At 31.5% G+C, this 27,858-nt stretch overlaps 3 protein-coding genes and 4 non-coding genes across 7 annotated transcripts; all 7 read left to right on the top strand.

Moving 5' to 3' along the window:
- Positions 1-4,886: 4,886 nt before the first annotated feature.
- LOC18610076 (peroxidase 27-like) lies at positions 4,887-6,736 on the top strand. Its single transcript, XM_007045539.3, has 4 exons — positions 4,887-5,171; positions 5,411-5,599; positions 5,697-5,862; positions 6,091-6,736. Exons 1-4 carry the CDS (start codon positions 4,947-4,949, stop codon positions 6,495-6,497), a joined length of 987 nt encoding a protein of 328 aa, XP_007045601.3. The 5' UTR covers positions 4,887-4,946; the 3' UTR covers positions 6,498-6,736.
- A 6,769-nt stretch (positions 6,737-13,505) lies between these two features.
- Positions 13,506-15,046, top strand: LOC18610075 (peroxidase 3). Its single transcript, XM_007045537.3, has 4 exons — positions 13,506-13,810; positions 13,895-14,086; positions 14,181-14,343; positions 14,436-15,046. The coding sequence occupies exons 1-4, from the start codon at positions 13,601-13,603 to the stop codon at positions 14,849-14,851; spliced, it is 981 nt and encodes a 326-aa protein (XP_007045599.3). The 5' UTR covers positions 13,506-13,600; the 3' UTR covers positions 14,852-15,046.
- Positions 15,047-20,896: 5,850 nt separating this feature from the next.
- Positions 20,897-27,499, top strand: XRCC2 (homolog of X-ray repair cross complementing 2 (XRCC2)). Its single transcript, XM_018116152.2, has 11 exons — positions 20,897-22,850; positions 22,932-23,083; positions 23,386-23,456; positions 24,078-24,140; positions 24,546-24,683; positions 25,378-25,480; positions 26,161-26,197; positions 26,302-26,402; positions 26,499-26,647; positions 26,988-27,068; positions 27,179-27,499. The coding sequence occupies exons 1-9, from the start codon at positions 22,517-22,519 to the stop codon at positions 26,520-26,522; spliced, it is 1,023 nt and encodes a 340-aa protein (XP_017971641.1). The 5' UTR covers positions 20,897-22,516; the 3' UTR covers positions 26,523-26,647; positions 26,988-27,068; positions 27,179-27,499.
- On the top strand, positions 20,992-21,089 carry LOC148764351 (small nucleolar RNA Z157/R69/R10). Its single transcript, XR_016024941.1, has one exon. It is a non-coding gene; the product is annotated as a small nucleolar RNA Z157/R69/R10 (small nucleolar RNA).
- Positions 21,159-21,244, top strand: LOC148764350 (small nucleolar RNA R11/Z151). Its single transcript, XR_016024947.1, has one exon. It is a non-coding gene; the product is annotated as a small nucleolar RNA R11/Z151 (small nucleolar RNA).
- Positions 21,310-21,427, top strand: LOC148764349 (small nucleolar RNA Z152/R70/R12). Its single transcript, XR_016024942.1, has one exon. It is a non-coding gene; the product is annotated as a small nucleolar RNA Z152/R70/R12 (small nucleolar RNA).
- Positions 21,532-21,658, top strand: LOC148764348 (small nucleolar RNA snoR80). The gene has a single exon (XR_016024933.1). It is a non-coding gene; the product is annotated as a small nucleolar RNA snoR80 (small nucleolar RNA).
- Positions 27,500-27,858: the final 359 nt, after the last annotated feature.

Here is a 27,858-nt window from a genome sequence, read left to right as displayed (position 1 = left end):
TGATCAGAATCTTGGAAATTAAATTTTAGGATTGATTCGCTATAACTACCATTAATTAATTAATTAAATCACATCCCCAGCAGTAAGTAGAGCCTCGTTTTCCATGATCGGGAGAGCATTATTCTTCGAAATTGTGTTGCTTTTATGAACTTTGAGTTATAGTGGAAAATGATAATTGGACCGACATGCGTATCATTTGGCTAAAACTTTGAAGAAAAAGTTTATATCTCAAAATTTAATATACAGTCAACCCATTACCTTACACCACGCATCTAATTAAAGAAATATTGGAATTCCTGTTGATTCAATGATGATGCTCCAAAGGCTTTCTCGACTATAAATAACAAGATGGGTTTCCCATCAACATTCCAATTCTTGTCTCTTATTCTCATTTCTGTCAAGAGGGAGGATGGCCATTCGAAAGTTCAAAGGCATCTTCTTTGCAAGTGACTGCTTCTCTATACGCTGTAGAGAATCAACAGCTTATAATTAGGTGTATATTCCAAGGAGCAAGTACTCTCACCTTTGTTTTATTGGCAATGCCATTTTATCATGGTTTTTTTTTAGAAAAAAAAAAAATTCGTGCATATATATTTGAGGAAGTATTAAGAGACGAGAGATTGGAATGCTAGACCTCAATCCTATTAAAGATGTGTAATAATGTTAAGTAAAGCCTGCATTATTTCATTTTACCACTATTAGTCAGGTTATACTATTAGCATTTTTGCATTATTTAACATCATTTTAAGAACTGAGGGAGTCAAGGTAGTGGCGAGTGGTGGCAACCGCCACTTTTCAATTTTTATTTTTTTATTATATGTATAAAATTTGATATATATAATATGATTATTTTTATAATTACCCTTTAATCACCCCTCATGCAAAATCTTAAATTCGTTACTGATTTTGAGCACATAGACTACTTTGGGAACCTATGCATCAACATGTGTGGGTACATTTATTCACTTGTTTAAAGAGTGACAACCATAAAATTGAATATTTATTTGATGATGTTGATTTTTTTATATAAGATATATTTATGTTCTTAGTATCTCAATGTATTTATCAATGATATTGATACATGTATATTATTAATATATTGATATTTTCAGTTTCTCAATTTAATTTTTAATAGCAATATAAAAAATGGTACTTCTTTTTTTTGGTATATATGAAGATTTATTGAGTCTTATGCTATCATTATCATATATAAAAGAGCCTTATGTACAATATGCTAACTTTATCTCCCATTCTCTATTATAAGAAAAAACTTTTAAGTTGAAACTTCTAAATATTAACATTATAACAGGCATTCTTTTGAGTGATGGGTATATTTTTATTATTGTTGTTGTGGTTGTAGTATTATATATGATAAGGTAAGAGGAGATTGGGAAAAGTTTTAAACATCTAACTAGAAGTACTAATAATAATGGTTATGCCAAGATTACATAGATTGTTGAATTTTTTTCTTTCTCAAAATTAGAAATCCTTATTTTGAGCTTTGTATTGCCATTTGTATGGAATAGAGTAGTATGTACTATAGTAGCATTGGTTGGTGAAGTTGGTTTCAATAGTGGAGGAGGCCGTAATCGATCAAGCTGATCAAGGTGCTAGAAACGATCACCACAGACCGAAGTTATGGAGGAACCAACCAAGTCATGCATGACTGAACACGGTGGGTTAGTTATGAGGTCAGTCGGGCGGTTTCTAACTCGGCAAGTGGGGCTAAAATCTACGATAGGGCAAGGTGACTCAGGCTAGACAAGGTGTGGTTACGATGTAAGAAGGGGGAAGGAGGGTTGACAACTTTGGGATTTAGGGTTTGCTCCGAAGGGAAGGTTGCAAGCAGCGTAGGTAAAGGGGGAATTAATGAGGGGTAAATGTGTAATTTCTCATATAAATATAATTAAAAAAATCAATGATTCAATCGATTTCAACAAAAGAGTTTTCATCAAAAATCGAGTGGAATAACTGAAATAATCGCTATCTTCAACCGACATCAAATAATTGATTCAATATCAATCAAAACCGGTCGATCATGTGATTTGGTCGACTAATGCTTAGCGCTATGTACTACAAAATGCATAATTCATATAAAAAGCTTAAAAAACTGCAACTATTGCAATTAATTTCACTATAATTCGTCCTCTTATTTTTTAAATGTTTTTTTCGTATACATATAGAAGCTCTTTTTCTATTTATTTAATAAAGAGCACTACTCGTTTCTCTAAAAGAGGAGAGGATTTTTCACTTCCTAATGGAACTTTTGCTTATAAAAATAGACAATGAAAAAGGATTGGATGCCAAATCAGGCTTCTTAAGTAGGTTAAAAATTGTTAGATGTTGATTTTTGCATCCTGCACTTACCAATTTGTAACATACTATTAACTAATTTTTCACATTAATTAGAAAGGAAATTAATGTTTTTCTTGGTGAGTGAATGCGATTGCTGCCTAAGCAGAATTCAAATTTTAGTATATATGATAAAATATTGAAATGGTCTCTGTTTACATAAACTGATGAAGTTTCCTAGCTTTTAGGCGGCAAAGCCATGGCTGCCAACAGGCCGCCCTGGCAAATAATGTCTCTTCCCATAGAAATGCATGGAACTTGCTCAAAACCAACAAATAATCGTACAAAAAGCAGCCTGGGATTATTCTAATAGTTACTCTGCAACGACCTATTAACAGCTGTTTGATAGACTAAACTATATATGCACCAAACCCTAAACTTTTCATGGTCTAGTTGTTGGGATGGAAAATCTGTGCATGTGATCATCAGTGATGAACTCGGCCACATGAGATGGATTAGAAGGGGACCGGTATGGTCAAAATTGTTGGAAGAGTATGGAGCTTGGCTTCAGCAAGGTTATAAAAATTATGTACACGAAAATGCTTAATTAATGCTTTAATTGTCAATTAATGTCATTTGCTTTGGCAGCAAGCAAAGTCGTGATTCATTTTTGTATTTATCATAATCATTTTCAGTAATGACAATTATTAAACACTATCTCCATGAATAAAATACAGAATATTTTGGTCTAGAGAGTGTACAATATGCCAACAAACACAGGGTATGCGGCTTGTACTAATTGCTTCATTTTTAAATGACAATGTGCTTACATGATTCCTCAATTTTCAACTTGTGCGTGAAGCTAACACACGCTAAAGTTGAGTTTAAACCATAATTAATATTGTAATTCATGCGTATTAAAATTGTTCATGAGTATCAATCTTTGTAATCTGATGGTTCATCCTTTAATTTCATTATTAAGAGATTTTAAGATTTCCGTTCGGATTTCAATATTAGAGGTGGGTCAAAAAATGACAGAAGATTAAGCTTTGATCATGATTAATTGTTGGCAATTATTTAATTTCTTCACAGACTAAATTAACATATACAAGGCAAAAGCATGAAAACAGGCCATGAATGAGGGGATGGAATATTAAATTAAAAAAAATTAGGTATATGAAAGTTAATGCTTAATATTATATATTTCCTTAATCAGTTACCAATTCACCATCAACATTCTGTGACATGTTGGTGAGTAAATCTTGTCATTTCCTTCGGATATTAGGTCATGACAATATCTCTGTTGGTTGAGGTGTCAATCAATTGCATTGACCACCAATCACAGGATGTTAAAATCAAGTTGGGACAATTAATTATATACTTAATATATCAACAAGTGATTGATAATTATAAGATTCCTTGAGCTAACATATGCTTAGGCATGCATGGTATTTGTCAAAACGTCAACCAATATCTAGTCTTACAGCTTAGGGTTGAAATTTGATAATTGAGATTGATAGGCAGGCTGGTTAATATATATATATATATATATCTTTTCTTCTCTCTTCCCTCAACTTCATTAACTGTATATAAAAGAAAAAAATCATATATATATATATATATATATATATATATATTGTATTGTATGCACCAACATTTTACTACTAAATTTTCACCATTTGTCACAAATAATAATTCTATCCTAATTTTAGCAAAAAGAAGAAGAATAATTAAATAACATTTAATGTTGTGCGAAAAATCCACGGTAAGTGGAAAATGTTAACAAGTTAGGCTAGTGCATACAATTAAACGGCTTGAATATTTTTCAAATTTATTGTGTTTATCATATAGTGTTCAATTTATTGTTGAGGTCATCGGCATCAAAATTATCCACTTAAACATACATATAAATGTATTATATATCCTTTAATTTATATGCTATATAAGTAGATGTATGAAAATATTAATTATGCACAAAAATGAATGAATAAGTTCATCCTACATTTTGAACACAATGAATTATTGTTAATTTCTCCAAATCAATATATATATATATATATATATATATATATATATTGTATAAATAATTCACTATACATACATTTTGGAGCCTTGTAGATATATTTATTAATAACAATGTTTAAAATTTAATTTGCTATGAACTAATCACAAGATTAATGGTGAGTTTCAGTACATTTCCATATGCAATCTGGAGGATGGAATTGGAACAAGGTGAATGGTATTCGACATGTATAAATAATAGACTTTTTGCATGTACTAATCAAAAGCAGAATATGTATTTGCTTCATTGTCTAGCCAATTTTTCTTTTTTTTTCTAATTAAATTAGCTAATTAATATCTTATTTGTCAACACTATTGTGCATTGATTTTTTTCTAAAAAAAAAAAAGAGAAAAAAATGAACTTATATACAAATTGCAATATGCATTTAAATTTCCTTCTGTTTATATTCTGGAAGTCAGCTCTTTGGTTATTGACCTTATCAAATCAATCATAAACCAATCTAGTGACAGTTTTGCACCCTGACATGTTCAAAGGGACTCAGCTAGCTTAACTATAAATATAACCCACATTTTTTTTTGCATACACCACATTGCTCACACAAATCAAGTCTCATTAATCTCCTCAAGACAAAATGGCTGCAGGCCAAAAGCTTCTCTCCTTTCTCCTTTTTCAGCTGATTCTTGTTCTTCTGGTCTTAGACCTCAGCAATGCTGAGGGCTTGAAACTCGGGTATTACTACAAGACCTGCCCTAAAGCAGAGTCTATTATCAGGAAGACAACTTACCGGTTCATTTCTCGAGCTCCAACTCTCGCAGCTCCTTTGCTTAGGATGCATTTCCATGACTGCTTCGTTAGAGTAAGTTGTTAAACCTTTTTGCATCATATTTTTTATTAATGAAAAAGATTCGAAATCAACTTTTTAAATAAAGAATACATACATTTATCATTAAATCCAATGTTTAGATACAACACGTACGGTTATCAATGATTATAGAGCAAATTAAGCACTTTATTTCAATGGTAAACTTCTGTATATGTCTATCAAAATCAGCTATATCATTTAACAAGTTGATTGTTTTTCTATCTAATTTTCAGGGATGCGATGGTTCAGTGCTTCTAAATTCCACAAAGAACAGCCAATCAGAGAAAGCTGCAGTTCCCAACCTAAGTTTGCAAGGCTTCCATGTGATTGATGCTGTAAAATCCGCAGTCGAAGAAGCATGTCCTGGTGTGGTTTCCTGTGCGGATACCCTTGCCTTAGTAGCTCGAGATTCAGTTTCCATGGTAACTAATTATGCCTCTCATCATTCTTTCTCTTTCTCTATATTGTATATCAAACCAAAACAATATGTTATCTCATTTGCTTTAAATTCCTTTTCAGATATATGGACCCTTCTGGGAAGTTCCCCTTGGACGAAGAGATGGAAGAGTTTCACTCTTGAATGAGGTCTTCGCAAACTTGCCTTCTCCTTTTGCCAACATAACCACACTTAAACAAATGTTTGCTGTTAAAGGTTTAAGCCTAAAAGATCTGGCCGTTCTATCAGGTATTTTTCATTTTGGTTTTTTTTTTTAATCGGGACTAAGACTAAATCTGTCCCTATGTTGAATTTTGTCATTATAATTTCAATTTTGTTGATTTTTAAATAAAAATTTAATAAATTTAAAACACAATAATAAGATTCAGTATTAAGTCATAATATGATGCAAATTTGATCTATATTACTCGTCTATCTAAAAAATTATTTTAATTTGCGCTGTCTCGAGTTATACAGGAGGACACACCATTGGCACATCTCATTGCAACGCATTCACCAACCGTCTCTACAATTTCACTGGCAAAGGTGACACAGACCCATCAATGGATCCAAACTACATTGTGAAATTGAAGAAAAAATGTAAGCCAGCAGACACAACTACGCTGGTGGAGATGGACCCTGGAAGCTTCAAGAACTTCGAAGAAGATTACTTCACTCTCGTAGCTAAAAGAAGAGGGCTCTTCCAATCTGATGCTGCCCTTCTCAATGATAAAGAGACTAAAGCTTATGTCATCCTTCAGTCTTCGACCCACGGGTCTACCTTCGGCAAAGATTTTGCTGAGTCAATGGTGAAGATGGGTAAAGTTGGAGTACTCACGGGCCACCAAGGTGAAATCAGGAAACATTGTGCTGTGGTGAATTAATAGAAGAACCCTTTTCTTTTCTTTTTTTTTTTTTTTGTTGAAGATTTGTTTATTTTTGTGGCATCTTAAATTAAGATGTGAATTAAGGTTTGGCCACAAAAAATGTGTTGTTGGTGTTAATTTATGAGTATGGCTTTACAAACTGCAGCCGTACATTGTTGCTGAGTGTAATTTGTGAGAATATTTTCACTTTAAATCATGATTCCAACTCAATAAAATCCTTGACCTTTTCTTGATTACTTGTTTGCAAATAATTAATTTTTTGCTTAATTAGTTAATTATTTCTGATAGATACACACCATCAGAAACTGCTGGCCATTATTCCATCCAAGCCATATAGGCCTTGTTGTGGCAGAAAAGTGTTACATAAAATATGATGAAAAACATGATACTTTGGAAGTTGAAATTTGTACTAATAATAATTAAATTAATGCTTAGCATGTGGTATTAATTAATACCATATATATATTTAAAAAAATAATGAAACGTCCAAAAAGAATATTCAATTTAAAGTTATGAAATTTAAAGAAAAAAATGATAAAACTCGAAATATATGGTACAAATTGTATGATTTGACCGATACAATTGTATAAAATTATGAAAATATAGACTATATATGTATCATCAATTACTAAACCCTGTTACAAGCTGTTAATTTGACATTACATTTGCGATGTCAAAATATGTTTTTAGTTCAAACACAATGTCAAATACTTGTTGATTTGATTCGAAAAATGTTCTTTTATTGTATTTTTCAAGTCAATTGAAAAAGCTATTTTGAGAAACAATCAATTATTCAAATATTCTGCACTTTAAATAAAATTTTAATGTGTTTCAAAAATAAAAATATAGTGAGAATATAACTATTTAATTTCTAGTTTGAAGTAATATTAATTTTTTACAAAATCTAAAAATTAGTTTTTTACATATATTTAAAATTAAACTTTGCGATAATTTATTTTTTGATACATTTTAGCAATGTTAAACATTAATCATTTTCAAATAATTTAACTCTTCACAATAGTTTTTACAACAGTGTCAAATAATCAAAAATCTAAATCACATTTTTCACAACAATCTATAACATTATTAACTTGGGGTTTCTTCATTTTGCCACATGTAAGGTTTTGAGGGGGGGATTTTAAAGCTGTGACAGGGTGGCTTCAAGAAGGGGTTTTAGAGCTTTAACAAGTTTCCAAAAAAATCTTAAATTGCCCAAGCATGAGAGTAAAATTAAAAAATAAAAAATGTTCCTTAACAATTCTATCATCGTACAATAGTAGACTCTGAAACAAAAAAAAAAAAGAATTGATAACAAATTTGAGAAAAAACAAAAGAAGAAGATGAATTCACAATAAGTACTCACAAAAGGGTTGAACTTTGTTCTTTCTTTTAAGTCTTTTCTAACACAGAAAAAAAATGAGAGCAAAAACAAATAGAACTGCACTTAGTTTTTCTTTTTCAAATAAAATTTTTGTAAAACACAACAACAATAACACAAGCTCAGTCTTAGAGAAAGAGAGAATGGAAGATATTTACAACTTCTCTGATAATTCTACTTCCTCTATTTTATACGAAAAAGAAAAAAAAATGTCAAAGCAAAAAAAGGAAAGATATGTGTAAAGAAGCCCGTGTGTAACACACGGGTCATATTCTAATTTCTCATAATATTTTCCATCCAAACTAATTAATAACTTATCAATCTGCCAAACCCCACATTTTTTTTTTGCCAGGAATTCCAACCCAACCATATGTATTGGCATATTTTAGAGTAAAAAGCCTGCCATGATCTAAAGTATACATGCAGCCATTATTTAAATGAAAGATAATAATTAGCCTTAGATACATTGCCCAGAGTAGAGAAAAACTGCAGCAGCATAAACCACCTTGCCTAGTTGTTACATATATTACAGAATTTCAAGACAACTGGCTCTCATCCCATGATTTTATGAGTCAATTATACAATTTATTTATTATATATCTCAATAAAAAATCTATTCCTCAAATTTATCCAATTATACACTTATTTAGCAAACTTTATCTGTTTTTTGGCACATTAAATAATATTGAAAACAAAATACTGCCAAGCAGCACATGCAATCCCCCAGCAGCATGAGAAGCAATAATATCACCAGTAGGAGGGAAATTCTCTCTTCTGAAGCTTAAATATTTGGTGGCAAGCCGACAATGACAACTTTTGCATTGAATAATCCATATAATATTTGCATTGCTGGCAGCTGGTGAACCATGACTTTAATATTTTTTTTCTTTTTCTTTTATTTTTTTAACATATTATTAGGTTAGTAGGAGTATATAACTTTTTCTTTTCTTGTCCTAGTCTTCTTTCTTTTCCCGTTTAGGGATAACAAAAGGAGTCAAGGAGATGCTTCTCGGTCTTTGGGAACATTAATTAGTGTTATCAGTCTTGTCTTTCCGTTGAGTTGTTCCTTTTATATATAATTAGGTGATGAATATGGATAAGGTTTAGGTAAGATTTTTTTCATTAAAATAAATAAAATTTTAAATTAATATATCGATAAACCTTGTTTAAATAATTACAAGATTTAAAATATTTAAATAATTTAAACAAATTATACACGTTTCTATTAAAAATTAATTATTCATTTATTATTAATTTCGTCGTTAATGAATTCTAATATTCATGGATTTGATGTTCAATTTTAGTCTTTATGAGATATGAAAGGGAATTTTTTTGAGAAAAAAAATGAATTTGTTGGATATTTCTATTATAAAATAAAATTATAAATGTATAAGATTGTTACATCATCCAGAGAAAAAACACAAATTGAGAGAAGGAAAAGCAATGCTTTTCTCCGTGCCTCCCTACTTCCTTTCTTAAAAATAAGATCATCTTTATTCAGAATATGAGTAAACGAGGATGAAGGTATCATGACTCAATTCATAGACATTCCTTAATGGCATAATATACAAAAAAGTTTTGAAATTATTTAAAAAAATTCAAATAAACTCTTATACTTTTATTACGTTTAATCAAATCTTTATATTTTTATTTTGAATCAAATAAATTCTTTTACTATTTATTTTGAGTCAAATAAGTTTTTATGATTAATGATTAACTTAATCAAAATATTATTTGTTATTCTATATCGCATGACGTTGATGTGACATATTAAAATATCAGAATTGATCGTAATGTAACATGTTCACATATCATAATTATTGATGATATGACATATTAATTTGGTATGATAGCATGATCATATAATATTTTTTATTTTTCATATCAATATTATGTTAATGCCATGTAAATATAAAATGATAAGTGATATTTTTATTAATTATAATTAATTAATTATTAATTATAAATATTTATTTAATTTAAAATAAAAATATAAAAATTTAATTAAATGTAATAAAAAATTAAAAACTTATTTAAATAATTTAAGAGCGTATTTGAATATTATACCTTTCTTAATTAATTTGGGGATTTATTAATCCCCTTATTGATTTAGCAATTGACCGGCCATTCTTTTTAGCAGATCTGTTAGATATTTTTATGATGGATAGTATAAAGTGTGTGGTTAATTTTATAATTAATTAGTTAGTAATTATGTGTCGTTGGTTCCGAAATTAAAATTTTCGAGATTCCATCTTTAAAAAAAGGAAAAGAAAGTTTAGGGGATTTTATATGTTGAAGGGACAAGTAGCTTTCAGATCCAAGTTATGGAAAAGAAATAAAGGGCCACCTTTTTCTTTCTTAAATGGTAACAATGACAGGGGCCTTTCTTTAATTAGTTACCATATGAAAAGCACATTGATTAATGGGTTTTTTTTTTATATGATTTTATTATAAAATTATTTTTTTTTACATTGGTAGATAGATTTACAAGTATTCATGACCAAAATTTATCCAATGGGTTACTTCTTTATCATTTACATTGGTAGATACAACTCAAAAGTTTTATTTATAAATATGAATTGATTTATTAATTATAATTACCAATTTATTGTGTAATTGTTTTAAATAAAAGTAGCATCATATTTTTTTTCTCAACCAAATGGATTCGTTAATTTTATTATGTATCAGAAAATTAATACAATATTAGGTTTATGTCAAAACTAGACAGGCTGAAAGCAAGCTTACCAACATTTTAGTAAGAAACTATTTGAATATTTTAGAAAACAAAACAAAGTAAAAAAAATTTATTTATATTTTTTTTAAAGAATTTTATTCTTCAATCACCAGTTTATGTCACTACAGTCTAAAGGAAGACTTTAGTGGGATAAAGCTTCTGGTGTGGGTAAGTGCTATACAATTTCAAAAGACGCCTATGATCAGAGTGCCACTGCAAAACACAGTAAAAACAAAAACACAGAAGCATTCGCAGAGCATCTCTAGCCTCATAACAAACGAGAGCCGCGTGAACATATCCGCGTATTCAAATCAAAAACAACAAAAAGAAAGCATAATGGAACTCGTAGAAGAAAAAGTTGTAGCAGATTCATGACACTAAAAGGTTGTTCACATCAAGCATCGTGAACCCAGCAAACCGTGAGCCTTCAAAGGCTTTCAACATCAGTCTTTCTTAACTTGGAAACAAGACTCAGGGGATCCACCAAAAAGCCACAAAAGCACAAACGAAAGGCAACAGAAATAAACTTGCAATATGAAACAAGAGCAAGCATCAGAAAGTCCAAGCATCATCCTCAAGGGAGCAGTGAGCATAGAAGGAAACATAAGAAGGAAGTACCTTTGATGCTGTAACCCAACCAAACATCACAAGAAGGCCCAATATCTTCTTTCTAATATATTTTAATTAAATTTTTTTTTTTAAGATTTAAAGAAAGAGATTTAAACTTACTCTTTAACAACAGGTCATATATCGATTAATGAATCAAATGTTTGAGTGTAAAAAATTTTCATGGTTTACTTTAAAATAAAAGCAAATACTAGTAGTAAAAATCAAAAGTAAATCAAGATAAACTTAAAAGTTATATCAATATCTAGGCCTGCCTATCTTTCAAAAAAAAAAAAATCTAGGCATGCCTGTCTCGTGGGACAGCCAGGGAAAAAAGGGAGAAAATAATGAAGATAAGGACATATGAAACTTCCTCGTATGCGTCTTCTTGCCTGTCCCCCGTGACATGTTCTCCCATGGGGCATACCATGTTTGCCTCTCTCGGTCATGTTAATTTTGCCATTGATCATGATATATTATTATGTATCTATTCCAAAATATAAAATAAAATAGTTATAAAAAAACCAATTATATGACTTCAATCATAAAATTTATCAGATTAATTAATAGTAAATTGAACTCTACGGTTTCTTAATATAATGATGTTTTATCAAGTACTACTAATTACTACGTACCTTAATTAAATGCAATTATGAAATGTAATTGATACATGATATCTGTCAAAAGAATAAGTTTTGATTATTTTATTTTTTCAACTAAAAAAATTGAACTCATTATGAGTAGTTTGATTTTGTTAATTTATTTTATTTTGTAGCGTTTGTTTTTATAAAAACCTATTACACTCGTTAGATAATAAGTCATAATAATTGTATGTAATTGATGCATGGTGGAGTCACTCTTGCTTTGTTTTTGTGGCCTTTTGAAACGAACTGTTAACATTCTCTTTTACCAAAAGTGGTGGGAGAATGAAATTGCAGATCACTTTCCTCTTTTGTCATCTTTTTCTGATAGAATTCGTTCCTGCCTCAACCAAACTGACATGCCCCAAGACATTTCCAAACTTGTTAAGAAAATGTGTACCACTGAGTTCCAAAGAAATCGATATTGTTCTCTTGTCACTGTATATGTTCTCTTTTCGGTTTTGGAAGTTAAGTTACTCGTTTGGTCAATCTTACTACTAATAGCTATTTAAATTTTTTAGTAATACAATCAAGATCTTACTGACATGATACAAGAGTTTTGAGTTTGATAGATCAAAAGTTTATTAATTTGATATCAGATTTTTGAATTTAATAAATTAAAATTTTCTCTTCTTCTAATACAGAAAATGAAAGCAACTTGTCAAGTCAAAACAAAAGAGACAGCCAAACTAAATATGTACTTTTCCTCTCAAACCTTTGCATTGTTAGAAGTGGAGCTTTCTTTCCTTTTTGTCGAGTTACTATTTGAAATTTGGTCCCTGCCTAAAACTCAATACTACATTATTGGTACATGTGGCATATGCTCTAAGACATTCCAAAATTGTTGTGTAATATTGTGTAATAAAAAAACAACTTAGATGTAATGAGATCATAATTATATGTCCTGTTTCTCTTTGACAGCTTGCTTACTGGATTCCCTTTTTCCTTTTTGTTTCTTTTCATCTTCTACGCATCTGCATGAAGCATTAACAACGCATTTCGAACATGATTGACAAACTTTATTCTTCATGAATCCAAGTTTTTCGTTTCTTGACCCCAATGTATAGTCGGCTATAAAAAAGTGGCAGCAGGTACCAAATTATTGAATAGAAAAAGTAGGCGGACAGCTCAAGGCTAAAATGCATCATGATGTGATGATATCGTAGCCATCGAGAGCAGGTGAACCAATTGAATTGTATTCTACTCTATATCTTGTTCTTATCTCACATGATTTTAGTGTAACATGATCCAAGATCATATCCACCAAATCTGCATCCATAAGATGCTTACCCGCCACGTATACCAATTACAACGGTAATTAAGCTTAATTCTAATCAACTTAAATCAATTTAAAGACTTGATTCACGTGGACAGACATAAGCTGAATCTCCGCATTACACAATTGTTTATTCGGATAAATTCCGCCTACCCCTTGATGTTACAGTATGAATCCTATGTCAATTGGTAAGAGACAGGCGCATAACTAATCATATTTTTTATTCCAATGCTTTAGATTAAAATATATTATAGTAAATTGTAAAATAGGTAAGGTGAATAACGGGCTTCATCTTATCTTGCTTTCTTTGTTTTTTTTAATCTTATAGTAATTCAAATCAACGTCTATAAGAACTTCCCTTGGTTTCCAACATTGAACAACATCAAACTTTGCTTTCTTCAAAGAGGTTTTCCCAATAGAACTTGAATAGAAAGTGAGACGACATTGTTCCAAGTTCTGTCAAAAATGGCAGGAACAGGCTTTCTGGGGATTGTTCTGTTGGGTCTTTTAGCAATCATAGGGTCCACTCATGCTCAGTTGCAGATGGATTTTTATGCTAAGAGCTGTCCTAAAGCTGAGAAGATTGTGAAAGACTATGTTAACAAGCACATCCCTAATGCCCCATCACTGGCCGCCAGCTTCATTAGAATGCACTTCCACGATTGTTTTGTCAGGGTATGTACATCTTTTGGTCTCCCATTTTCTTTTGTTTCATACCCTATAGAATGCAAGGACTAAGAGTGAATATTTGCTTTTCAGGGTTGTGATGCATCTCTGCTTCTAAACGCAACCTCCGGCCAATCGCCAGAAAAGAATGCTGTCCCAAATCAAACACTCAGAGGCTTTGATTTCATTGATAGAGTGAAGAGCCTCCTCGAAGCTGAATGCCCCGGAGTTGTCTCTTGTGCAGATATCCTTACTTTGATTGCAAGGGACTCTGTCGTAGTCATTGTAAGTAAATCACTTCCCGGAAGTTAATAATTACCTGGATTTCATTACCGAAAGCGTTGCTGTTTCTAACTGCAATTCATTTGGCTGCAAACAGGGAGGTCCATTTTGGAATGTTCCAACGGGACGAAGAGACGGGGTGATCTCAAATGTATCGGAAGCAAATGCCAACATTCCATCACCATTCAGCAACTTCACTACTCTCCTAAGACTTTTCAATAACCAAGGACTTGATTCAAAAGACTTGGTTCTGCTATCTGGTATACAAAGTGATATCATATTACATTTCCAATTATATCTGATGCCACGTTTTTCTTTCAACATTGTCATCTGCTTTGGTTAATTGTTGCAGGTGCTCACACTATCGGGCTATCTCATTGCCCAGCATTTTCACGCCGACTGTACAACTCCAGCGGCCCTGGCGGTGTTGACCCGACCCTTGACAGTGAATACGCTTCTAATCTCAAGGCAAACAAGTGTAGAAATCCCAATGACAACACCACAAAAGTTGAGATGGACCCTGGAAGCCGTAACACCTTCGATCTTAGCTACTACACTCTCCTAACCAAGAGAAGGGGTCTTTTCAATTCCGATGCTGCCTTGACTACAAACTCAACTAGTTTGGCTCTCATCAACCAACTCCTTTCTAATCCCCTCAAATTTTTCTATGCTGAGTTTGCCAAGTCTATGGAGAAAATGGGTCGGATCAATGTTAAGACAGGATCAGAAGGTGAGATTAGGAAGCAATGTGCATTTGTCAACAGTTAGGACCTTGCTTTTTCTTTCCTTATCTTTGTTTTAACATTTTATTATTCATAGGCGGGTTAACGGAATAAGCAGCTGAAGAAAATAACTTTTTGGTTCCTTCAGCTGTAAGTGTGGGTACTGTCGTTTGGCACTTTTTGTTGTGTATGTAGTCAATGTCGTGTGGTGAATAATTGAGCTCACTGGTTATTTTCCTTCTTTTTGGGTAATTGAGCTCAATATATTCCTATCTTCATGTAATAGGCTGGAGTGTCGAATATAATTTATTAACTGTAATGTTCTCTTTCCTGTTTCTTTTTTCACCGTTAATTTAGAATCTTTGTGTTAATTACCATCGGATAAAATTACAATGTCCTGCTTGTTTATCCAAGGCGTCCAACCAGATATGGTAAAAATTTTACTCGACAGAGACCTTCATGGCGAATTGGCTAATGCCAATAACAGTTTATTGCAGTACACGTGCTTTGAAAGTTCTGTCACATCTCTTTCAAAGTTTCAATGATATATTTTCAAAAAAAAAAGAAAAAGAAAAAAAATCAATGATAGTCTGACAATTATCTTGACCTGTCTAATGAAATTTATGACACGAGTAACAGTTAAAAATTTATTTTTGATATAATATTTTTTAAAAAATAAATTTAAATATTTTTTTATATTTTTTAAATTAAATACTTTTTTATATTTTTATTTTAAATTAATTACTAATTAGTAAAATTTATTTGATTCAAAATAAAAATATATAAATTTGATTGAATATAAAAATTAATTTAAAATTTTATTTAAACATTATATATACTAATAAAAATGAGTCGCAAGAGAGAATGCTACAAGGTCCAAAATGTTAAGTTTTAAATTTGATGTAACGAATCAAGTGATATTAAAATGATTAAAAGTTAAAAAAATTTATAATTTTTTTAATTTAAGACAAAATACAATGTTTGAGTAATGTAAAGTAGTGGTGATTCTTTTACGATTTTTTCTTGTTAAAAGAATTAAAAAGCTGATAAAGTATGACCCAAAAACAAGAAAATAGAAAAGGTGATTGATTATTCATAACTTTGGTCTGTGTTAAAGAAAGAAAAGAATTAGCTGGAGAGAGCTTTAGTTTCATCCACTGTTTTGGACTTTTGGTAACACGCCCATTGCATTCACATGCCTTAATCTCATCTCTGTTACACCCAACGATAATTGTCCCATAAACGTGTAGTTGTATGAAAATCAATAATTAGGTTATGCATAAATTAATAGTGTATATATATATATATATATAGACACAGACACTCGCTGGCACATTACCTCTTTACTTTGATTTTAAACTATGCCTTTAGTTATTGATTCAACAATTAAATAAATTTGATCAATAACAAAATAAAAAGTTAGTTAAATAAGAAAGTAAGATAATGTTAAGCTAATTGTCTCGAATGATTGATTAATTATAATTAATTAAAATATTATTTATTATTTTATATCACGTAACACTTAAGTGTGATAATGACATTTTGACATATCATAACGGATAATGATATAATATAATATTATAATTATATGATATTTTCATTTTTTACGTTTAACTAATGGCAATGAATCATTCATTATCAAGGGCGGACCAAAGCTAGTGAGGATCGTCACCCTTTAGTTTATGTCATAATTTAATTTTATTAAAAAATAATTAATTTTTTTAATCAAATAATTGGTTAATCTAAAATTTTATATGATTAGCATTTAGTCAATTTTATTCTAAAATTTTGAATTCCTTATTGATCGTTATTTATAATAATATATTTAATCTAAAATAAAAATATAAAAAATTTATTAAATATAATATTTAAATTTCAAAAAATTTATTATATTTAATTTAAAATATTGATGGACTGACTGGCCATGTTTTGCTCTGGCCTGCTGGACGAAAGGGAAAACAAAGAGAATTGTGTTTTCTAAGAAACGGTTAACATGTGCTCTTCCTTCGTGCAAACATTGTCTGCCGCCATAACATCGAAGAACACGAGTAATATAACAAGACTTTGTTAAAGAGAGATACTCTTTGAACTTGTTATATTAAGTAATATAATTTTTATAATTTGTTTAAAAATCATCACGTTAAAGGTTAATTATTGTAATTCATTATAAAAATATTATTATTATTATTATTATTATTAAAGCATTGAGTTAATAAAATTAAAATTCATAAAATAATAATTAACCTCTTCCTAGAGTTAAGCGTATGATTTCCACATGCATGAAAAGGTTGGTCCCATCCACGCTTAGCCTGTGGGGACTCGCAACTTGCGTTAAAGACACCGATGGGTACGTCACTGCTTGTCCTGGTTCAGTATATGCAGCCTTATTTCATTAAACAGATACGTACAGGTGGACTTTGGCTCCTTGTCTTTTGAGTCTATCGGGCTCAGCTGTCATCTTAAAAGGCTAGTGGTATGCCACTTTGTCTGATTTCTACAGTCAAATTGTTGGAGTGTGACCCACTTCTGTGGCCATTTATGAACATTTTGGTCCTGTGGAGGACAAGTTTGGCCCTCATTGGTTTTCTACCTGAAGAAAATTGCAAATGGCTTCAATCTCACTGTCCTAATATATGGACAGCAGAATCCGAAATTAAGTTTTTTTTATTTAAAAAAAAAATATTCAAATCTTACTTTTGAGTGAAAAATCATACATCAGTTATTAAATTAATATTCGAGGTGTTAAAGTTAGTTTTTTGAATAAATAAACGCATGCATTTATTGTCAAGATTAATTTTTAGGCTCATTATTGTACTAATAAAATAACAATGTTCGGTGTTTTCGGTTTGCATTTAAATTTTGAGAATTTTATTGTTAGCTAACATTATCTTGTTTAGATTTTATTTGATTGATATTTTTATTCTTAATTTTTTATTTTTTTTATTTTTATAATAGAATGAATAAAATATAAAAAGCAAAAAAGTATAAAATGAATAGAAACAAAAGACAAATAGCACAAATATCAACTAAACGAAATTTTATTTTTTAAAAAATTTGATTAAATTATATGAAAAACCATAAATTTGAGGGTGAATTCACCATTTACATAAAACAAAAAAAAAATTATTACAATCTGAGCATTTCAAAAGCTAGTTCATTACCTTCAATCCAGCCCAAGTGGTAATTTTATGGAATGGAGAATTTAAAGTTAATTTTTTTTATTTGAGAAAAAATAAATTTTAACGTTATTTTTTGAATAATGAACTCATACACCAACTATTTAAAGTAAATACTCATATTGTTAAGACCTAGGTCTTTTTTTTAATAAATAAACACATGCATGTATCTGGGTTGTTAGTTTGTACTTAAACTTTTGAAAAAATTTAATTATTGAATAACATATATCTTGTAATTATTTAGATTTTATTTTATTTTATTGGTACATATTTTTAAAAATAAATAAATAAAAATAATAAATGAATAAAAATAAAAGATAAATAATGAAAATGTCATGGGTTGAGTAATGGAAGCACATGCCATGTGACCTTAACCTTTCTTGTGGAAACGAGTCTAAATAAACTTAATCAAAACTAGTCAAAGACTCAAGATTCTTTAAACAACACAATAAGTAACCTAAAATTAAAAAAGAAAAAGAGGAAAACCTGAGAGAATTAATTTTTATTTTCGAACTTTGGTGTGTTTTACATATGAACACTGGAGTATTTATAGACATAATTAGTCCCTTATATAGCTTATATTAAATTTAAATTCAAGATAAATGACTAATGCATTCAAATTTTAAATATTCACCATGCTTGTATGGTTCAAATTTAAATATTTATCCTATTTACACTTAAATTTAAAATATATCAATCAATTAAAGGATTCATAAATGATATGACTCCGTGCAAACAACTCTACCCCAATCAATTAAAGGTTGGGTCTCCCGACTTTGAGCCAATTGGTTGGTCTACAAGGGTAGTTGCTTGCTCAGAGTACTGGCCTACTTGTGCTGTTGACCTGACTCAATTGCTGGCCTTCCCAACTGTTGATCACTCGAGTCGTGACAAAAAACATTAAGCAAACATAATATTATTTTTTAGTTAAATTATGTAATTAATCCTTATACTATGTAAAAAGTATAAATTTAATTATTGTACAATAATTTGTATGAATTGGGTCATTTTTTAATTTTGATCTTTAACTCTAACAATGTTAAATTTGACTATTAAGTATGTTGACGTGATATTTTGATAAAGCTGACATGATATAATGTTGACATGATAAAATGTTTATCTTGTAAATAATGCTTAATTCTCTATGTGAGTTTGACAAAGAAATTAGAAAAGAAATTCTAACTTTAAATTAAAAATTAAATGAGACTAACAAAAAATTATTAAGAACCTTCAAAAAACAAAATAATTGATTAAATTACTGTCAGATTGACTGTTAACTAATCTAAAAAATTATAATGTTTGTGTTGATGGTATCCCTTGAGCTATTCTATTTGGATTCACTTGCTGGTATATTTTGGAAGTGGAGGAATGTGAAAATTTTTGAAGGCAAGTTGGTCCCCATGAATAGGAAGTTATCGATGATAAAAGGCTTAGCTGCTGCATCATATCATGCTGTCACAATTCCCTGCACACGTAGTAGTCCGAATGGCTATAAAAGAGAAATGTTAGTTGGATGGCAGAACCCCCCGCAAGGCTGGGTGGCAGTGAACTCTGATGGTGCACTACGTCGTAGTACTAATTTGGCTACTGCAGGTGGTGTTTTATGTGACTACAACGGTTTTTGGTTAGGTAGCTTTTCTGCAAAGTTAGGGAGGTGTTCTTCCTATAGGGGCGAATTACCTTGAATCTACCGCCAAATAAGAAGAATCAACTTATCTTGAATCTGAAATCAAACGTGGGGCAAATAATGGATTTTCTTTTTGAAGATTTAACTAGTTTTGAATCAACAATTTTTGGTTGAAAATTCAACTAGTTAATACAAATACTTTGTTGCAATCTCGTCTAGATTCGTTTCTTTTGGCAAAATAGCAGATGCTAACTGTATACTCAGCGGCTGTAAATGCAAACTTCATCTTTTTGGAAACCTGAGACTTCTGATCCATTTCCCTCACTTTGTTGTTCACCATGGTTTTGCCTGCACTTATTTTCTCAGTTAAACCAATCTTCTAATCCAAAGAAGCAACCTTGGCAGTGGCAATCGATGTGAACTGATACTTTTCATCAAAGGTCTTTGTATTAATCGATTGAAAATTCAATGAAAAATTACTAATTCAATATCAGTTGAATTTTAAAAAAGAAAATTCATTATTTTCCCTATCTTCAATTCCAGATTTTAAACCACTTGATTCTCCTCTCTTCCCTCTTTGGATGTAGATTTTTTTTCCTCTCTTAATCGTTTTTTTAAGTTCTTAATTTTTTTTTGTTAATCTCATTTAATTTTTAATTTAGAGTTAGGGTGAATTTTTTAATTTCTTTGTTTGCCTCACATGGAGAGTTAGCAATTTTTTACCAGATAAACATTTTGCCATATCAGCATTATACCACGTTATCCCTATTAATGCAATGTCAGCTTAATAAAAAATGCCACATTAACATACTTAACGGTCAAATTTAATGGTGTTAAAGTTAAAGATTAAAATTAACAAATTAACAAAGTAGAAGGATGCAATTCACACAAATTATTATGCAGGGACTAAATCCATACTTTTTATATAATGCAGGTACTAATTGCATAATTTAATCTAATATTTTAAAAATTTTGATAAAACTTATATGAAAAACCATAAATTAAAAACATAAAAATTTTTACAAGTTGAACATTGGATGTCGACAACTAGTTCAATACCTTCAATCCAGCCCAATTGAGCCTTTATGGTAATGATCCAAAAACTTTAAACGGGCTTCGGGGTCCAGCTCCAGGTCTCAGCCGCCAACCAATACGTCAGTCAAAGTCAAACCTTAACCCTAGCCCAAACATAAACTCTTTGAAAAACCCTAATTTCAGCTCTGTCATTCACTATATATTTGGGTTGAACCTGTTGGTTTTTCAATATGCTTCTCTTAGGCGCTGTGAATGGTATCAAGGATTTTTTTTTTTTTTTTATTTCTAAGGGTTTTATTTATTGTTTTATTTGTTTTTCGTCTTTTAATTTTTCAAAGAAAAAGAAAGAAGAGTGCGGTGATGAAGCAATTTTTTGTGGACTAGAGTTTCTGATCTGGGTTTTTCCCAGAAGTTGAAGACTAACCCTTGGCTGTCTGAGTACCCTTCTTTATTCTTCTTCTCCTTTTGTTTTCCTAATTTTTTAATGAATCATGTCTTTTTTTGGTTATAGGATGTGGCTAATGATGATAATTAAATAATCTTAGCGGATTTCAGTGAGATTTTATTGTCAATGATCTGATTGTTACACACACTGAGGCCTTTTCTTATAGTGTTTTGCAATTTTATTTTTGAAATTTAAAAAAAATTCACAGAAGGGATTTAATTTATGCTATGATGAGATGAAAACACGTAAAGTGTTGATGGGCAGTGGAGTTGGATCTTCTTATTGGAAGGTCTGCCGTGAGCCCTCTTTTTTTAACGACTTCTCCTTCCACTGAGCTCTAAATCTGTAAATCCCTTTCATTTACCCAAAAAATTTCTTAATTTTTTTTTGTGAATATTAGTATTAGTTTTTTGTTAAAGTAAGAGGGAAAAACAGCGTCTATTACCAATTCTGGGGGATAATTGGTTCCTCTTGGCATAATGGCTCAGACGCAATATTGAAATGTGTGGTTATCCTGATTGTTGGCTTTTTCTTTAATGTCATTTGATCCTGGAAACGCCACTAACACTTTTCTTCCTTCAACCCTCTTTAATCTTTCTTTAATCTTAAATGTAAATTTAAAGGACAAAGAATCATAACTTTGTCTGATTAAACTCATGGAGTTTGGATGTATGGATCGAAATTGGAGTTGATTAAGAAACCAAAGTTTGTAGATTGAAATGAAGAATGTGGAGAATGGATGAGTTTTTAATTGCTGACTGATGATGAGGTGAGTCTGGAGCATGAACAACAGATTCTGTATGGTGATAGATAGTTACATCTTATGACGAAAGGATGGGTTGAACCAGTTTTGAGTTGTGAGCTATGGTTGTAACTGGTAAAGTAAGCTGAATTGATGGCTAAAACAAGAACCAAAAGTTTGTGTTCTTAACAAGAACCAATCTGGCATTTTGATGGATTGAGATTAAAACATTTGGCATTATTCTTTGTTAAAAAATGATGAATAACATTTGGTTCAATCAAATCAAACTAAGGATTTCTTTGATTTGTTATTGGTTCATAATGGAAGGGCAAGTGCAACTCGGATGGAAAAGGCATTTTTCTTTATTAATATAAAATGGAAAATAAAGCGGGTTATATTAGAGTAGCCGTCTAATTCAACCCAACCCGCAACGTTATGGAATCAAGATGAACTTTGGGCTGGGGATAAATAGAATTCCAAATGGATATGGAGCTCCAGGTGCAAATACTGACTCGTCTTTTCAAAGGGTGGAGGGGTCGGGGGGGAGTGCTTTTTTCCACCCTTCTGCTTCAGAAGTGTAGAAGGCGAGTAGCTAGTTACCTTCTCCATGTTGGGTTATGGGTGAACATTGAACGGCAACCTTATGCAATCCTGAAGATAGTGGCAGTTTTAAACTGTCAAGCATTATGGATTCCCGTGCCGAAGCTTGGCTTGTTGAAGACGAGAGTGCGAGAGAAATGTTAGACAGGGTTCTGACGGAGCGCCCTTTCTTGCTTCTTCCCCCTCTTCACAGGGTTCCTCTACGCGTCGGCAACATCGTTGAGCTCGTAGGCCCTTCTTCTTCTGCCAAAACCCACATCCTAATCCAGGCTGCCATCACTTGTGTACTTCCCAAACAGTGGAAAGGGGTCGATTACGGAGGATTGGGGCATTTGGCAATGTTCATTGACTTGGATTGTCGTTTTGACATTTTACGCTTTTCGGAATTGTTAGACCATAGAATCATGGAAGCAGCCAATGGTAAGACTAATTCTTGATGGAAAAATTAGCAGTTTCACGTCGCAACTTTCTTTGACTAATGTTCGGTTCATGTATGTCTAGGATCAAGCAGTAAAGTAGGTTGCCAGAAAAGGGAGTCTGAAGCTCAAAATGCAACAACGAAACCTTACAATGAGGAATTGTTTGCGTTATGCATGAGACGGTTTTTATACATCCGTTGTTATGATAGTTCAGAATTTCTTGCCACTCTCAAGGTGAGGGGAAAAGTCTTCTTCCTAATTGCTTAAGGCACAAGGTGCAAACTGTGCTTGTAGGAGTGAAATAATGCACTGTTTCTTTTCATAAGGAGAGAAACAAGGGTACTTATAGGAACAGTTCTGCCTTTAACTTGAAAGCCATTTCCAAGTGTGAAACCAACACTTAAAATTTTGAAAGAGACTGAATTGGTACAAGGATCTAGTCAGACTTCTCTTCATACTAAGTGTAGATTTTTGCCTTGGCTTATTTGGTGGTTTTTAATTTTCTTTTTCATTAGTGTATTTTTGCTGGATGACAGACATTACATTATCGGCTTCAAAAGGAAAAGGAAGCACACGGTATTAACGTTCATTTCCTGTTGATTGACAGGTTTGGCGTTGATCCCTCTAATTCAAACCCTTATATTGGTTACCTTTTATTTTCTTTCAATTGTGGCTGTATATTGTTGGTGTAACAGTTCTGGAAAACCAAGTATTGCAGCTCTGTTGAACACTTGAAGTCATCTCTCTCATGAATATATCTTTTCAAGGAATATAATATTTGTGATGGAAGTAATTCTAATAATTGAATAACAAAAACCAAATTAATTACACACTTTGATCTCCTTCCAATAATGACTGAAATACTACGAGCAACTGAATGGCCAAATTAGTTTTTTGGCTTTACGTTTTCAAAAAAAAAAAAAAGAACCTGCTTATAAAAGCTCAAACATATCCAGATTTTGATACTGTCAGCAGGTAGTTCAAGAATTTTACTAAAAGTGTTTCCTGAGCAGAATATCCCAACAGATGTGATTGGGGGTGCCTGAAATTCATTGAAGTGCCTTTCAAAAAAAAAAAAAAAATTCATTGAAGTGGGAGTAAATAACAAAATTTAACAAAGGAGATCTATTGGGTTAATGAATGGAAGTCTAAGTTAGCTTTGAAATTAAAATAACAGATAGGACAACCTAATTCAAATTAGTCTCTGATGTGCATAACTTGTCACCAGCATTGGAGCATTTCACTGGGTAGATCGCGGTTCGTCATCTTTTTCGCTGGATGGTAATAATAGGTAACTATATTTTGATATCTGTTCCTACAATTTTCTGGCAATCTTTTGGAAATGTCTCTCACTTGTTCTTTTTTCATCATTTCCTCTCATATGTTGTATGAGAAACTGTCTAATTGTTATTTTTGTGTTTTCTAGATTTATTTTTTAGTTTGCCAATCGTGTATAGGGTTTTGGATGTCCCAGTCTTCTCTGTGTTTGTGGTATATGTTTGTAGTTTATTCTTTATTTATTTATTTAGTTTTTCCCCCAGGATCAGATCCAGTCATTATTTCTCACTGTTTTAGCTAAATGTTTCTTTTCATATAATAGCTACACAACAAAAACTTGCACACTTATATGTATACAAATGTACAAATGTAATAAAGAAAATTTTGGTTGCTAATTGCATTCTTGATTGATGTGTAGGAAAAGCTTGCATCTCCAAAGTGTGTCAGAAACTGTAGTTCGGGAGATTAGAAAGCTCCTGTTGGTGCATCCCATGCTTGTGATGGCTACAAAAGCAGCCATCCTAGGCAACCGATATTCAATGAATGAGTCAAGATGGTATGTTCCCTCTAAACTTGTGCAAGGGTGTTTTTGCAGTTGGCAACTTCATATGTCTACTGTCTAGCAGCTGGCAGAATTTCATGCTATAATGTTATACTTTAGAAGCATCTGTTACTGGAAATTATTTTCAATAAACTCATGATGTGGTGTTTAAGATGCCATATTTGTCATCTTGATTGATTATGAATGGAGAAGGTTAGCTGATTCAGTTTGTACTTCATGGTTTTCTTGAGTAATGTGGATGTAACACCATTTAACAATCCCCTTCATGGGTAACCTAATGGAACTGTGGATAAGAATGGGTTAATCATGCGGATTATGAAAATGAGACAGACAAATAACCTGGGCTTTTTGCCATGTTTCCTCAGATACTAGTGTTCCTAGAAACGTAATAAGTTTGAATTGCTTCTTAGGTTGGAGTTAAAAGAATGGGATGCTTGTAAGTTCCTGGTATTAGTGATGGCTAGTTGGATTGTAGTTTCTACCTCAGTTCCATTACCTTTTATGGATCCCGATGCCCTTTTTTTCATGTCTTTTTTATCAAGAGTTTGTATCTTTTTTTTAAATATGTAATTCGCTCCTGTGATTAGAAAGGTGCTTTCCAGAAACTATAATGTTATCAGAGATATACTTCTATTCTCTGATGGAAACCTTTGTCCTAGTAGAGTTTAATGATTAATGTTTTTGACAGGAATAATAGAAAATGGCCTTCAACAGATAACCCACATTCAAGAAGTGTAACAAGTAGTGATCAGCAAGTTCCATATCGCGAGTATATGCCTGCTGTTTGGCAGGTAATGCCCTATGATTAGGTTGTTTCTCATGTTTCTTGAGGTTATTTTTGAAGACACACACTGAAGCCTGTTATATGCTGACTGTTGCTTAGCAGCTAAAGTTTGCCAGTAGTCCCTGTGCTTAGTCAAGTATTCAGATCAGTCCCTCTACTTTCATTTATGTAATTTCAAAAATTTCATGCGATCTGGATTTCCTAAATATTTTGCAAGTATATAGTTTTAGATTGGTCCCTGTGCTCAAACTTTGAATGTAGAATGAAATTTTCACAAGTAAAAGTAGATGGGTTATCAAAATATTTGCCATATGTATAAGGATTACTACAGGATCTTAAGCTTGCATGTACTAAAAGTTGCATACTCCTCCAATTTTGTTTGTAGAAATTATAGTCAAAATCAGGATAATGTTCTATAGTTCAAACTTGTGCTTTACAAACTGAGAAACAACATTCCTTAGTTGATTGTCTTTGATAGAATCATTCTGAGGTAAGACATGCAGTGAAAATTATAGATCTTTTGTTTGTTAAATCAAATTCAGTGTAGGGATAGGAGGGATTCATGTTACAAAAGTACTTCTTGTTATTTAAATATGACTAGCAGTAGAATTTGTCCTTGTTATTCTAAAAATGTTGGTTATTAAACTTTATATTATGTTAATTAACAATTCTTTCTGGCTATTGCAGTCCTTTGTTACACACAGGATTCTTGTACAAGCCACAGGTTCAGATTTTTCTATAAAATAGCAGAAGTCACTAAATTTGTTTGGCCTCTTTATGCTTGCAGTTGCTTTAATATGCATCTAAGTTGTCCTTGCCATGTTACAGATAATGATTTTGTTAACGGTGAGCATCGAAATGTCTCCATATATCTATCAGAATGGCTGCTGCCACCACTGAATTCCTTGGACAAATTTGTAGTGGGAGATGTAGGAAATGCTCATTCTTTTCATTTTTTAGAATAAAAACTAAATATCAGCATTTTCCCAAAGTTATATCTGACATCAGTTTTTTTCTACCTGCAGACTGGTGTGTTCATTCTTTCTTGAATGTGTTACTGGGTTATAACTTATAATCTTCAGCAACTGGTTCCTTTGTTCTCTCTCAAGTGGTTCTTAGCAACCGGAGTGTAACTGGAGTACAGTGGATTGGGTCTTGAATTATATTGAAACAAGTATGATGCTTTTCTTTTCACGTTGACTTCATGAGTGTATATGATCTTGATGTCTGTTTTTCTATTAGTTTTGTACTTCACTCTGAAAATAAGTAGTACATTAATTTTCTCTTTAGCAAATGTATGTCTATGAGTTGACTTGTATCGTAATCATTGTTATTTCTGTTCCTAATTAGCTCGACAAGTACATTAAGTTGTTACGTCTATTTACTGTGTAATCCTTTACCCAGCATACGGGAATTGAATGATTGTTGAAGTTTCATTTTCCCATTTTATCCGTTCGAACTCTTAAACTGTATTTCTTACCTCTTATTTTCTTTCAACTGTTGTACCGAAGCAGCAATAAATTGAGGCACTCTTGCAGGAGCCAATGGCCTTATCATTGTTTTTCCGGAGATGCAGCAACCGCCATTCATGCAATGTGGGTTTGTCTTTACTTCCTCGTCATTCTCTCCCTCTCTCAAGGCCCTTTATTTCTAACTGCTTCCTTGCTGTAGCATTTCATATTATATTTTTTCTGGAAAAATGCAGGTCGTTTGGTGGTGTAATGCCTGCTTGATTTCACAGGACTAGGGTCCGGTATAAATTGCTTTCCTCATGAATGCCAGAGTTCATGTTAGTCCCTGTGGCCTTTGAAAATGAATATATCATCTAGGATTGTAGACTTGTTCTACAGGGTGCAGTTGCTATGCACAAAGCAGAAATTGACAACAGTGTGTGGTTTATCATTAAGTTGTACTATACTTTTCACCCTATAACTGTTTTTCTTTATTTTATTTATTTAATTTTTTTTTGGTTATTTTTCCTGTGTATCCTAATTTGACAAAATCTCTAGAATTTTGCTAATCTATCATGATGTGCAGGATAAATTCTTGTTATTCTTCTTAATTGAAATCAGAAGAATTCTTTTAACTTTTATAGTAAATAAATTGGATTTTTATTAAAAGCTTTTTTTGATAATTAGAATAGAACTAGTAGATTTTAGACTGATTTAGTTATCGAATAAGATACTCGAAGTAAAATATTCAAACGTTTAAAATTTTAAATTTTTAAAAGAGAGAAATTTAAATTTTAATACTCGAAATAAGATATTCAAACATTTAAAATTTTAAATTTTGAGAAGAGATATAAATTCTAATTTTAATACTCAAAATAAGATATTCAATTGATTAAAATTTGAAATTTCGAGAAGAGTTTTTAGTTTTAGAAAC

This window comes from Theobroma cacao, chromosome 2, assembly GCF_053813885.1.
Source record: "Theobroma cacao isolate CCN51 chromosome 2, ASM5381388v1, whole genome shotgun sequence".
Lineage (NCBI taxonomy): Eukaryota > Viridiplantae > Streptophyta > Magnoliopsida > Malvales > Malvaceae > Theobroma > Theobroma cacao.
Note: the sequence above shows the minus strand (reverse complement) of the source record. Positions and strands in the feature narration are given on the sequence as shown.

What these genes read in the sequence shown, in the direction of transcription:
- XRCC2 (XM_018116152.2), top strand. Translation starts at nt 22,517, where the DNA reads ATGGATTCCCGTGCCGAAGCTTGGCTTGTTGAAGACGAGAGTGCGAGA. An exon ending in TCGCTGGATGGTAATAATAG is followed by an intron (nt 24,141 to 24,545) that starts GTAACTATATTT and finishes ATTGATGTGTAG; the next exon opens with GAAAAGCTTGCATCTCCAAA. An exon ending in ACAAATTTGTAGTGGGAGAT is followed by an intron (nt 26,403 to 26,498) that starts GTAGGAAATGCT and finishes TTCTACCTGCAG; the next exon opens with ACTGGTGTGTTCATTCTTTC.
- LOC18610076 (XM_007045539.3), top strand. Translation starts at nt 4,947, where the DNA reads ATGGCTGCAGGCCAAAAGCTTCTCTCCTTTCTCCTTTTTCAGCTGATT. An exon ending in CTCGAGATTCAGTTTCCATG is followed by an intron (nt 5,600 to 5,696) that starts GTAACTAATTAT and finishes ATTCCTTTTCAG; the next exon opens with ATATATGGACCCTTCTGGGA. An exon ending in AGATCTGGCCGTTCTATCAG is followed by an intron (nt 5,863 to 6,090) that starts GTATTTTTCATT and finishes CGAGTTATACAG; the next exon opens with GAGGACACACCATTGGCACA.
- LOC18610075 (XM_007045537.3), top strand. Translation starts at nt 13,601, where the DNA reads ATGGCAGGAACAGGCTTTCTGGGGATTGTTCTGTTGGGTCTTTTAGCA. An exon ending in TCCACGATTGTTTTGTCAGG is followed by an intron (nt 13,811 to 13,894) that starts GTATGTACATCT and finishes TTTGCTTTTCAG; the next exon opens with GGTTGTGATGCATCTCTGCT. An exon ending in GGGACTCTGTCGTAGTCATT is followed by an intron (nt 14,087 to 14,180) that starts GTAAGTAAATCA and finishes GGCTGCAAACAG; the next exon opens with GGAGGTCCATTTTGGAATGT.